The sequence below is a fragment of the Dipteris shenzhenensis genome, chromosome 14, assembly GCF_047967505.1.
Source record: "Dipteris shenzhenensis isolate YYH24624 ecotype China chromosome 14, Dip_SZ_1.0, whole genome shotgun sequence".
Classification (NCBI taxonomy): Eukaryota; Viridiplantae; Streptophyta; class Polypodiopsida; order Gleicheniales; family Dipteridaceae; genus Dipteris; species Dipteris shenzhenensis.
The window spans coordinates 18,081,249-18,093,967 of record NC_141609.1 but is presented as its reverse complement, the minus strand read 5'-3'; the positions used below and the strand labels follow the sequence as shown (position 1 = coordinate 18,093,967).

General features: G+C 45.7%; 1 protein-coding gene across 2 annotated transcripts in view; it reads left to right on the top strand.

Annotated features, from left to right (window-relative positions):
* The window catches only part of LOC147894282 (C2 and GRAM domain-containing protein At1g03370-like), a 57,264-nt gene that overhangs the window by 3,145 nt on the left and 41,400 nt on the right, over window positions 1–12,719 (top strand). For both annotated transcript variants that reach the window (XR_015542105.1, XM_087384787.1), the window contains exons 2-5: window positions 1,657–2,883; window positions 2,978–3,160; window positions 3,367–3,650; window positions 3,794–3,910. Coding sequence is in view for 1 of the 2 variants with exons in the window: in XM_087384787.1 (XP_087240913.1) it covers window positions 1,657–2,883; window positions 2,978–3,160; window positions 3,367–3,650; window positions 3,794–3,910 (1,811 nt within the window). In the remaining variant the exon portion in view is untranslated. The remainder of the gene's footprint in view (window positions 1–1,656; window positions 2,884–2,977; window positions 3,161–3,366; window positions 3,651–3,793; window positions 3,911–12,719) is intronic.

The following is a 12,719-nucleotide window of genomic DNA, read 5'->3' as shown; positions in this document are numbered from 1 at the left end:
ACTTATCCCCTCTGATAACTGCCTCCATCCATCAGCAACCAAGTCTCCTCAATGATGTCAGCACTAACCATGACAGCCATCATGTAGTATGCACCAAATGCATCTGCAATGCGGCATGACCCTCTGTCCATCTGGAAGGTCTTCACCCTCCATTCTCTGATTTGAGCACACCAGGACAAACAACATGTCAAAAACCATCTACTGAAATCACAAAATACCTATAGAAATAAATGTAATCTTGGGATTATCCCCCTGCCCCGTCAGAGTCCAACAACTTTCACGTGATCATGGCTAGCCATGTAGCCACGAGATGATATACGGTCCTGGTATTACTTGCCATCACAACAAGCCAGGCACCTGTCTCAAGTCTCTACCACTGATTGAGATCCATTCACCTTGTTACACTTTCGTTTAACTTGAATTCATGCTCGAGTTGATGCGGTATCATGCTCCACATCTGAGTGTCCAGCATCATCCTCATCTTTTAAGTGATGACTGCTATGTCTTTAGCCCCCCCGTTGTTGTCTGCTTTCTCCAAAAAATCCAGATCTGTGTGCTTATTGGACCACTACTCTATGTTGGACATGGACATGGTTATACCATTGTCTGCATATCTTGCCTTAGTGCTCTCATGCCAAACATAATGAACAGACTCTAGGAAGGCTTCTTTTATTGCCAGTTATGCACGTAGGTCAGTAAACCACGTCGACCTGGTCAGACAGATGGCCGACTTGGTCTGTGGGTATGCCAACCAGATTGGGGCCAGATCTTCCCCAGATTGGACCCCATCTATGGCCCTAGAGTGTGCATATATAAAGCAGCACCGGCCAGTTTCTTGCAGCCCCATGTGGGCTCTTGGTTATTCCTACAAAAGGCTCTATTCATGACAGTCCACTTGGCCTGTTAAGCACTTTTCCTGAGCATCCAAGCAACTCCAACAAGGATCTTTGTGCAGACATGTGTTTCTTCAATCCTTAATGCAGATCTCCCATATGGCAGATCGTGATTCGTATGGGACCCTACGTCCCAAAATGTCTACCTCCATTGTCCTCATATGGGGGCTCACATGTGGGGCATTGACCCATATCTTTTCACAGGATGTTCTCAGAGGCAGGTGCATTTCTAGGGATGTCAATTGTCTGCTAGTCTTATGAAGTCAGGAGAGGCATAGAGCATAGCTGTATTAGCTTGATATTGTTGCATCGTGCCTTTTTGGAAGGGAATGTAAAGTGAGTTTGGAATTAAAAACTGCAGTTTGGATGAATGTACCATAATAGGAAAGATTGCTCGTAGTGATTAATTAAAAAAAACCACTTCTTTCATTCCCTGCATGCCCTAACCCTTCTCTTCCCTTCCTTTTCCCCCTTTCCTCCTTATTTCTTCAAATTATGTAAAGGCTCCTGAAGGAATGGAAAAGACTCTTAAATTTTGACCTCATGCTGCGGCACCAACAGGGGAGATCCTTTTGTCGCAGCAAACAACAGCATATTAAAACAAACCACTTCTTTCTTTCCCTGCATGTCCCCACCCTTCCCTTCCCTTCCTCTTCCCCCTTTTCCCCTTCTTTCTTCTCCAAATTATGTATTCATCATAAAAAGCTCCTGAAAGAATGGAAAGCAGACTCTTAAATTTGACCTGATGCTGCTGCACCAACAGGGGAGATCCTTTTATCGGTATGCCTTTGCAGCAAACATGGCTCTCCAGTATCATCAGTCCATAAGGCAGAACTTAATCAACAAACTTTGCAATCTATTAATGATACTATCTCTGGATGCTCTCAACCTCTCCCCTTGAAATCTCCAGAGATTTATCCAATTCAATGTGGCAGTTTGGTGGATTCACTAAACATTAATGATTCCCTTCATAAGCCTAATCACCAGGTGCAAGCAACAGATGAGGATACACAAAAAACAACTGGTCTTTCATGCAGAGAAGAACTTGAAAATGTTACACAATTCCTTTTCTTTGATGAGGATGACCCAAAATATGCTGGAGGCTCTTCAAGTAAACTTCCTGATTCTCTTCCAGGTGGCATCCTTTTGGATGAAAAGTATTCTGTCAGTCCAAAGGTTCTCAATGCTATTTTGTTCAAACCTGAATGTGAGTTTTATAAGGATCTGTTTGCTGTGCAAAAGGCAACAAATATAGAATATTCCCCTTGGGGAAAATCGGACGAGGGTTTGCTGCATAGGGTTGTGAGATACACAAAAGCAGCAACGTTGTTGGTGAAGGCAGTAGATGTCACTGAATATCACTCTTACATTAGGGCAGATGCAGGCTGTTATGCTGTGTTGGAGAGTGTCAGTACTCCAGATGTGCCATATGGTAGCTATTTTAGGACAGAGCTGCTATTTATTATGACTCCGCTCTCAGATTTATCCACTGGGAAAGCGGGTGCACATTTCACAATCTCATGGAGGATCAATTTTCTGAAAAGTACGGTGATGAAAACTTTTATTGAAAAGAAGGCAAAAGAGGGGCTTGAGGATAGCTTTAAACAATTCACGGCGCTACTGTCAAAATATGCCCCGCCTGTCAATGGCAGAGAGCTACTGTTAAAATATTCCCAGCCTGTCAATGGAAGCGAAGCTCAGTCAAAAATGTCAATGCAGAAGGTGATCAAATTGAATAGTCAATGGGAACTAGCATATGAGTGCTTTGGAAATATACCTGCCCTATGCACAGTGGTTATTTCACTGTTGGTGCTTTGGCATGCCTGCATGACAAAACCAAATCGGCCTGAGGGCCTTGAATTCTGGGTTCTTGACATGCCAGATTCTTTGACAGAGATTATAGTGACTGCTGCCATTGTTTTGCTAGTTCAACACTTGGTGAAAAAAGTGCACCACTTTGCAAGATTTCGGCAGATGACTTTCTTAACAGGTAGGATAGGTACTTGTGACTTTCTTAACAGGTTGCATAGGAGGATTTTATCCTTGTTTGGGTGTGGGTTAATCTCAGTGGCTTTTTCTTTCAGTTGGTGATCATGGAGTCAAGGCAGTTGGAGATGGGTGGTTGCTGTCAGTTGCACTAGTTGAAGGCGTGTGTTTAGTACCCGTGAAAAATTCATGTCTGTCAGATCCGTACGTTGTGTTAACTTGTAATGGCCAAGCACGGACCAGCTCTGTAAAGATGCACAGTTTAAATCCACATTGGCAAGGTATTTTTTGTTTTTTTTTGGAGCACTCAGTTTTAGGATGCTTCAAGATGACATTCTAGAATTCCAGTTTTTTAAAATTTGCTGCATTCTTGTTTCTGCTCATTTTGGAGAATGTCCAAGATCATATTGGAGTCATATGTTCATTCACATCTGCACTTGTGCACAGCTGCCATCTGACGATATTGACTTTGTTCTGTGTTTCTTAGAGATATTTGAGTTTGATGCCACAGAGGATCTGCCATCAACAATGGAAGTTGAAGTATTTGACTTTGATGGGCCGTTTGTGGAGCCTGTCTCACTTGGTCATGCAGAAATTAATTTCCTAAAATGTGGCGTTGATGAGCTGGCTGATATCTGGGTACCTCTAGATGGTAGGCATGCTCGATTGTTTGGATCTAGAATCCATTTGAGAGTGTTCCTGAAGTATACAAAAGAGCATGATAATGCAATTCAATACATTGCAAAGATAGAGAAAGAAGCTGGCATAAAGGTATGCTACCTTCAATGCAGAGGTATTCTGTCTGATTCATTTTTTATGCTGTTTTAGGGCAAGTTAAGGAGGCTTGTGTGCTGACTTGGTTCAATGCTATGCTGAAGATTTTTGCTAATTTTCCTTTTTCTAAACGGTTTCAGATTTTGAGGCATGCACCTGAGAGAAACTCATTATTCCAGAAAAGATTTTCGCTTCCATCAGAAGAATTTCTTGTGGACGAGTTTGCTTGTGCTTTGAAACGTACAGTTCCTATTCCGGTATGTTTTTCCATACCAAAGAATTGAAATTTTATTTTTAATTTTAATTTTTTGTCATGACTTACAGTGAGAGATTCACCAAGAGCATTTGCTGTAATGCAGAAGGGTATTCAAAAGCCACACAACTTTATCCACTCCTAAGATAAGGGGACTTGCACAAGAAGGGCACGCTGCACAATAGTACACATTGTCTGAATCAGATTGAATGTTGCTAGTATAAAGCTTCTGCTCTCCTGCAGCAGGCACCCACCGTAGGATTCAATGTGTGATGTACTACTGGGGTAGTACTCCTATCATAGGCTCTAGTGAGGTTGATGGCTATATGTTATTGACTTCCACTAGGCGCCTTGTTAGAAATAGAGGCCTAAATGCTTAAACCTAATGCAGCACATAGATGTAGGAAACTCTTTCCAAACACTTCAAGGTGCACAACGATTTCTGAACGCACAAACTGTAAATGAACAGAGAGATAGAACAGAACATGTACTTCCAGAAACACTCAGATTATAGCAACCACAAGAGTGGCAAAATGCTGCAGGAAGAAGCCACAAACATCCAGCGAACTGCTGGGCACAAAACAGCCAGAGAAGACTGCGCAAAATCTGAGAAACATAGGAAGGAAGATGACTAGTTTTGTGCTCCTGCGTGCCTTTATTTGAATGGATTCACTGGGATAGAAAACTGGGCCATCTCAAGGCCCTTATATAGACAGGCAGCTCAGTCTGTAACTCACAGACCATGCTGGTCCAGTCTGTAGAAAACAGGTGACTTCAGAGCAAGGGGTTCCCACACAATCACCTTTCTACCATCAACGGTCTCATTGATAGACCTCATTTGACATGCAAGTCAAGATCCATCCAGTGTCCCGGGCTCACACATGGCTTCTCCTCATATGGGGGCCTTCCAACTTGAGCACCTTGGACCACTGGTGGTTACCAAGAGGGTGGGGCATTGAGCATATCTAACATGACTTTTCTAACACCCCCTCTCAATGACTCAATGTGGGCCATACCCATGCGCCGAATTGGGTGCTCTAGCTAGTCTCCGAGAAGAGAATTCGTGAACACATCTGAGATTGTCAGAAGTCGGACAGCACATCAATTCTGGTTGTCATACCTTGGACCCTCCTGAAGAACATCCATTATCCTCCAAGACAACTGTTGGTTGTATCTTGCGTAGCCACGAAATGGCACCTGTAGCCTGATGTTGAGTGCTGGTATCCCAATCACCTGCCCAATCAGAATCATAGAATTCTCCCAGCTCCATACCTGTTTTGTAAGAGAACTGGCAGAGTACATCAAATGCAAAATAAATGTCCGGTTGACTGGTAGTCAGATAAAGCAAACTGTCCACCAACTGTCTATACCTCATGGTACCCATCAATTGAGAACCATCTTCATTACTTAGCTTCAGCTCGACCTCCATCAGCCTCCTTGCAGTGCTTTATCTTGTACTGCTTTAGAATCTCACAACAATACTTCTTATGGGAAATGAAGATGCTGTGCTATCTCTATCTAACTTCTATTCGAAGGAAATAGTGGAGAATATGATGGCCTCTTAGACATTCCAATCTTATTGAAGAAGTCATTAGTGCGGTGGTGCGGTGCCCTTGGTGCTTGTACAGAGCTTTCTTCAGTCTGCACACATGCACCTGTACCTGGAACATGAAATCCCTCCAGCTGATCTACGTTAGCTCCTTCCTCTAGGTTACCATTGAGGAATGTGGACTTGACATGGAACATCCAAAAACTGTTCATATGGTTGTGTTGGGGCAAAGGTCTCATCAAATTCAAGACCCTCCACTTGAGCATAACCTTTGACCACTATCCTCCGCTTGAGCATAACCTTTGGACTCCGAGACAATCCATCTTATTGAAGAAGTCATCAATGTGGTGCTACCATGCCCTTGGGGCCCATATGGAGCTTTCTTAATTCTGCACACGTGTACCTGTACCTGTACCTGGAACATGAAATACCTCCCCAATGGCATGGATGGTGGCCATACAAACAGCATAGACTTGGCTGCTCATTTTGGATGGTCCATGTCAAGTCCACATTCCTAAATGGAAACCTAGAGGAAGAAGCTTACGTAGATCAGCCTCCATGGCAGCCCACCATTCTAGTACATCTTTTACCTCTTCAAATGGCCTTGGCTCCACAATGTGAGCCACTACGGCGTAGTTCACGGTGGAATTCTTTGACATTCGTTGGGATCTCCTCACCTCCAAACTTGACTTTGGAATGTCTGTCACTCCAAAATCGTACAAAATCTTCTTTGAGTACCCGTGTGGAAGCTTCCTATCCTTTGCCAAGGTCATCTTTGGCGGTTCCAGTGCCTCTTGTTCGCACTTCGACCACAACGACTCCTCTTTCTGCTATTTAGCCAATCTGGGTATGGATGGGGGTACCAATTGAGCTTCATGTGCTGCCACCTCTAGTTGGTGCTCTGTCTACTCAAAGACAAGGCACCGACTTGTGGGATCTACTTCTTGTCTGAGTCAAGACTCCTCACTATACCCAATGAATGTGCACTTCCTGCTCCTAGAATCTAGCTTCTTCCTCTCATCTTTATGCACATGAACAATGCTTTAGAACCGAAGTTTTCAAATTCGAAATGGTAGGCTTCTCCCCATAGTAGGCTTCATGTGGGGTCATACCCTTCGACCACCTTGGTCTTTGTCCTATCTAGGATGTGTGTGGTTGCATGAACCGCCTCACCCCAGTAGGCCCTGGGAAAGTTCCCCCTCATCATTGTTAACCATTATCTCTACTATCACACTGTTCTTTCTCTCCACAACCCCATTTTGCTTGGATTTTTGGGATGTGGTGAGATATCTCTTGATCCCATTCTTCCTATAGAAAGCTTTGAAGTGAAAACCCTCCCCCCCGTCGGTGTGGAATGCCTTTACTTCTTTTGTTGACTCCTTCCTTGAATCTCCATTTCTTGAACTTGTTAAAGGCTTGTGACTTGTTAGTCAGGCAGAAAACCCAAATCTTATGATTGTAATCATCAATGAAGTTTGGGAAATAATGTGATCCTATGAATAATTGAGTAGACATTGGTCTGCAAATGTTGGAATAAAACAACTATAGTGGCCATTGGCCCTAGATGTGTCCTCCTTTGGGAATGGCTCCCAGTTTTGCTTGCCCTCCATGCAAGCCTCTTAGACGACTCCTGTGCTTGGTATTGGTGGAAGTCCATCCATCATTCCTCCCTTTTGTATCTATGACAAGGTGCCATATTCGATACTACCAAACCTCTGAAGCCATAGTTTGTGTTTCCATGAACCATCAATGCATTGATCCAATACAAACCATCTTCTTCGACTCCGCGACCAAAATATCTCTAGTCTCCTTGGATCTGACCAGGACCTCTTGATCGTTTAACTCCGTCATCTATGTCACAGAAGCAAGTTTGTGCAAAGATCAGCACATAGAGTAAATTGGAGATAACCTTCTTAGTTACTGAGTCAATTTTGTAAGGAATACTTTCTATGCCCTTCACATAGGACATATCTAGTTGTCACCCATAGCTTTGAGTCCGTATGTGGCGGTTCCATGGATTTGAACCAACTTTTTCTGTTTGACATGTATCGTGATGCCCCACTACATACCAACCTTCTTTGTTTTCAGGCACCGCATGTGCATAACAATGCTCAATAACTATGAACAACGCTCCTGTTGTTGCTTTTGCTGATTCAGACTTGGTCTCTTCCTTGGGCTTGCCTTCCCTCTTCCTCTTCTGATCTACTTTCTTTTTCCTATAGTCTTTTGTGAAGTGGCTGCATCCTCTTTGCACTGATCTAGCAGGTAAACCCGCCAGTAGTTTGTACTAGAAGCCATACAAAAAGCCGTACATCAGATACCCCCCATAAGTAACCCTCTGCCATACCTAGGTCTACTAAACTACGGTCCTCCTCATATGGTGGCTCACAGAGGGGTCAATGACTGTTCTAACAAACCTATTGTTGGGTTCATGGTGTGATGTAGTAGTGGGTGTAATACTTATTATTTAGAGGCTCTCCTGTGCCAGGTGCACACTGTGGGGTCCAATAACTTGCTACTGCTCTTTTGCACTAGGCACCTACTATAGTATTCAATGTACGATGTACTAGTGGGGTAGCATTGCCTCGGTACACTCTAAGTAGGGTCAAGGACTATATGTTTTGGCTAGCTTAGCAAACTAACACCAAAGGGGATGAGTAAAAAAGGCTAATAGGTGATCCCTTTTCATAGCCACTTAAACCAATTGCATTCACAATAGCATATCTTTCCATTACAAGTCTTCGTTACATGAAAATGACCAAGGGGTGGTCTCCAAAAGAGAATTATGCAAGGGATGTAGTAGAGTAACTCAAAATTCCTTGTGAGGACCTAGAGGAGTGACAGCTTTTGATTCTTGACCATAATCTACACATGTTGATCTAGTCACTACATGTGGCTTATGGAGAAGGCTACAATACAGTGTAGGCTGCTATCATCGAACACAATATCTTGTAATAAGAGCAGCAGCACTGTATGCTTGTCCACCCACACCCCTAGGATAGAATGGTCTGCATTCACTAGAAATAGATTCTTGATAGTTTAGATATCCACATCTAGGGCATGGTCAGGATTTTCCTCCAAACTAAACATGTCTACATTAGGATCCAACTACTCCTTGTAACTCCTCTCAAACCTCAAGTGAAGATAGCTTTACTACTGTCATTAAAGGTATATTTTCCATTTACTATTGTCATTAAAGGTATACCTTCCATTTAGTGCATGTGTATGCACGCGTGAGAGAGAGAGAGAGAGAGAGAGAGAGAGAGAGAAACTATATGTGTGTGTGTGTGTGAAAAAAAATGTTTGTGTGTGTGTGTGTGAGAGAGAGCAGCCATGGAGAGCTCGTCTCCTCCCTCCTCCCTGCCTGTACCTGCGTCTGTCCCTCAGCCCGCTGCTGTACCCTGTCCGTACACCCCTGCACCCTCTGCGAATCTGTCCGTACCCAACCCGCTCCAAGCTGCAACCTCCTGTACAGCTTCCATACAGATCCTGCAGCCTCCCGTACATATTTTGCAGCCTGTCATACCAGTTTCACAGCACCCTGTTTATACCTCGTCTGAGCCTCTTCTTTCTCTGCCTTCATCCGTAGCTTGCTTGCATGCTGGACGACCTGTACAGCTGTTCGTACAGGCTGTACAGTCGTCCATACCTCTTCACGCTGCTGTTTCACCTTTCCCTGTGCAAAACTCTTTGCCCGTACAGCTTTTGGATACTTCTTCTGTGTAGCCGGTCCTTTCTCTGCAATAGCCAACTTCTTCCCAATCTTTCCTTGATGTTGCTTCAACCGATTCTCCTTTTGTCTTCTCCGTTTCAGCTCCTCCTTCTGCCTCTTCTCCTCTTGCACGTGTCTTTGTTCGACGGAAGCGAGGTGTCTTGGCTCCTTCATGCTCTTTCAAATCGGCGAAGCTTGATCTCGCAGATGGCCCTTCTTCTTCCCTTCAGCTGGATCTTCTGAGCCAGTTATGTTCAGCCTCTGTTACAAGGTTCCCCCTTTGTTTGTTATTTGGATTCTGCCCTTCTAGTTTCAGGTCTTTGACAAGCTCTTGGGGTCTATCTCTACTTTATGGGCAGAGTTCTTTCTACAGCTCATCTTCATCGGTGGGCTGAAGAAGTAGTGGGTTCGGATTGTATTTCCTCCTTTGTCTTTCTGGGCAAAGGGTTCTATTATGCCCACTGTTCTTCAACTGATGTGGTGGAGCGACTTGTCAGTCGTGCTGGTGTTCCTGGGGCTGGTTTCTTTGCTTATGTGATGCCCTGGGATCCACTTTTCGATCCATTTGCTACCCTTCTGACACATCGTCCGGTCTGGATTACTCTCAAAGCGCTGCCTATGCCTCTTCTTCAGCATCTTCCTACTCTTGCAGCACTTTTGGGGAGGCCTCTTCATGTTCTGCGACAAGAGTTCTTGCAAGCTTCCCGTGATGTTCACCTTTGCGTTTTGTGGGATATGATGTAGCCCCTGTTTTTGTGGTCGAATGGGAGGCCGCAGATGCCTATCCATACACAGATTGATAGATTTTATGTTTAATGATTGGGCTGTAGATAGAGGTCGATCAATATGCATTCGACTGGGATATCCCCTTTATATCACTTTTCCGTGGTATTGATGATTTCGGAGCCTCATTTGAGAGGACGATCTACAAATCATAGGATTCCATATGCCTTTTATGCAGAGGAGGACCCACAGAGGTAGCTTTGCAGATTTGGATCTCTCGCTTGTAGGGTGGAGTGCTGTCCCCTTTACAAGTGGCTGTAGCCGTCACTGGCATTAGTGACTTTTATCATTCAATAACTAGCACCAAGAGACGTGACATTCTCAGACGCGAGGTTGGTATTCGCGAGCAGTTGGTAGCCCTACAAAGGAAAGAGCAGAAACAACCTAAAGATGCTTGGATTTAGGAGAAGAGTATGTCTTTCATGCACGCAAGTCATTTTGGACTCAGGTAGTAGGTAGAGTCAGTAAACACTTCTTCACTACTCTTAGCCTTAGACATAGTAGGGAGAGTGTCTCACAGCTTATTGACTTAGACAGGGTTTTGCAGACAGTGCCTGGTGCCGTCATGCACATGGGTACAAATTTTTACGCCCGTGTTCTCACAGTAGATCCTAATACTAGATATGCTATATGACTGTGTATTTCTAGGTTGGTGAAATTAGATATGTAGGTCTTACTTGATGCACCTTTCACCAACATAGAGTTTAGGACTGCATTTCTTGCCCTCCAGAAGGGCAATTGCCCAGTTTCGGATGGGCTTACTTCCTCCTTCTTTATTACTTTTTGGCATAAGATTGGGGATCACATTACCTCAGCCCTCCAGGGCATTTGGGACTCTGGTGAGATGCTAGACTCACTCATAGACGGTGTCATTCATCGTATTCCAAAGGGAGGTAGCATAAATTTAGTATCTCAGTGGAGGCCTATTGCTCTTTTGGGCACTTTTCATAAAATCCTGGCTAAAGCAATCATCATGCGTTTTCAGCCCCTACTTCTAGATCTTATTCATGATACGCAAACGGGCTTCATGCATGGCAGAAGCATTTTTGATAATATCTTCTCATTTTAGGAAGCTTCTGAGTGGGCTATGCAGAGTGGCCAAAGGCTGGCCTGGCCATTCTACAATTGGATTTTGAGAACGCTTATGATAGGGTAGATTGGGCTTTCTAGAAGGCACCCTTAGTCGCTTTGGCTTTATAGATGCATGGATTTGAGGGGCTTTCTCCCTATACAGATCAGCCCATAGCCTGGGCCGGCAATTAAGAACGTATTCACAAGTTCCATCCCAACATCCCCCTCCCTGCTGTTCCGCCCCCTTCCCCTGCCTGCTATTCCACCCCCTCCCCCTGCCTGCTGTTCCACCCCCTCCCCCTGCTTGCTCCCTCGCCCCCCCCTACTGTTCCGCCCCCTCCCTGCCTGCTCCCCCGCCCCCTCTCTGCCTCTCCGCCCTCTCCCTGCCTCTCAGCCTGCCCCCCCGCCCCCTCCTTGCCTCTCCGCCCCCTCCCCCCTCTCCTCCCCCTTCCCTTCTCTCCCCGCTCCCTCTCCTCCCCCTCTCAGCCTGCCTCGCCCCCTCCCTGCCCCTCCCTCTCCTTCCTCTCCCTCTCCTTCCTCTACCTCTCCCTCTCCTTCCTCTCCTCTCCCTCTCAGCCCTGCCCGCCCCCTTCCAGCTTCTTCTTCCTCTCCCTTTCCTATTCCTAGCTGCCCCCTCCCTCCCTCTCAGCCTGCCCCTTTCCCCTTTAGCCTCTCAGCCTCTCTCCTTCATCCCTCCCCTTCTTTCCCCTTCCCCCTGCTTCCTCCTTGCCTCCTTTCCCTTTCTTCTGCCCCCCTTTTCTCCCACAGCTTTTTTGGGAACGGAAGGAGCCTTTAATTTGTTAGAGTCGGCCTCCTCACCTCGATTGGCGATGGATACTCCGTCAGCCAATCCTACTCCACCTCCATCGGCCGCGAAAACTATCACTTTTTCTAAAGACGAGTTGCAGCAGCTCAAGAAGGATGTAAAGATTGAATGCTCTACCACGTTGCTAGCACGCATCTTTGGGTCTCACCCCTCCAGATCCCAAGCCAGAGACTGGATGCTTGCGGCTCTCCCCCCAGACCTCACTCCACGATTGTTAGATGTCTGTCTTCTGGGACGAGGTTTTTTCCAGGTTGTTTTTGACACTCCAGAGGCTACGAGCACTGTGCTCAAGGCTGAGTTTTTACACCTGGGACACAGGAAGATCTTCTTTGAAGCCTTTCATATTGGTTTCGACCTAGTGGAGGCAGATAAGAAAATCTTCTCGCTCTTCATCAGGTTCCTCGGGCTTCCCCAGGTTTACCATCGACTTCTTTCTGTTATTGGGGAGCATTTTGGCGCAGTTGCTGAGATCCCACCCCTCCCTGGGTTGCCATTGACTGCAGTAGAGGCAACCAAGGCTGATGGGGTTCCTAGAGTTAGGGTCCTTTGCAAGGATCCTAACCTCAAGTTGGATCATGTTATGATCCAGCGCCCGGATGGTTTCTTTTTTCGCCAGAGTAGAGATTTCAGGCAGGCAGGACCAGTGCAGGATTTGCAGGACCTCTGGACACTTTGCCAGGGATTGCCCCAGGAAGAAGAAAAGGCCCAAGAAGCCCTCTGGTACAGCTACCGCCCCTTGGCCTCGACAGGGGGGACAGGGGGGTGGTATAGGTCCAGCACTTGCTCCTCGACCCCGACAGAGGGGTGGTACAAGTCCAGCTCCTGCTCCTCGACCTTCGCATGGCGTTGGTGGTGGTACAGGTCCAGCATCT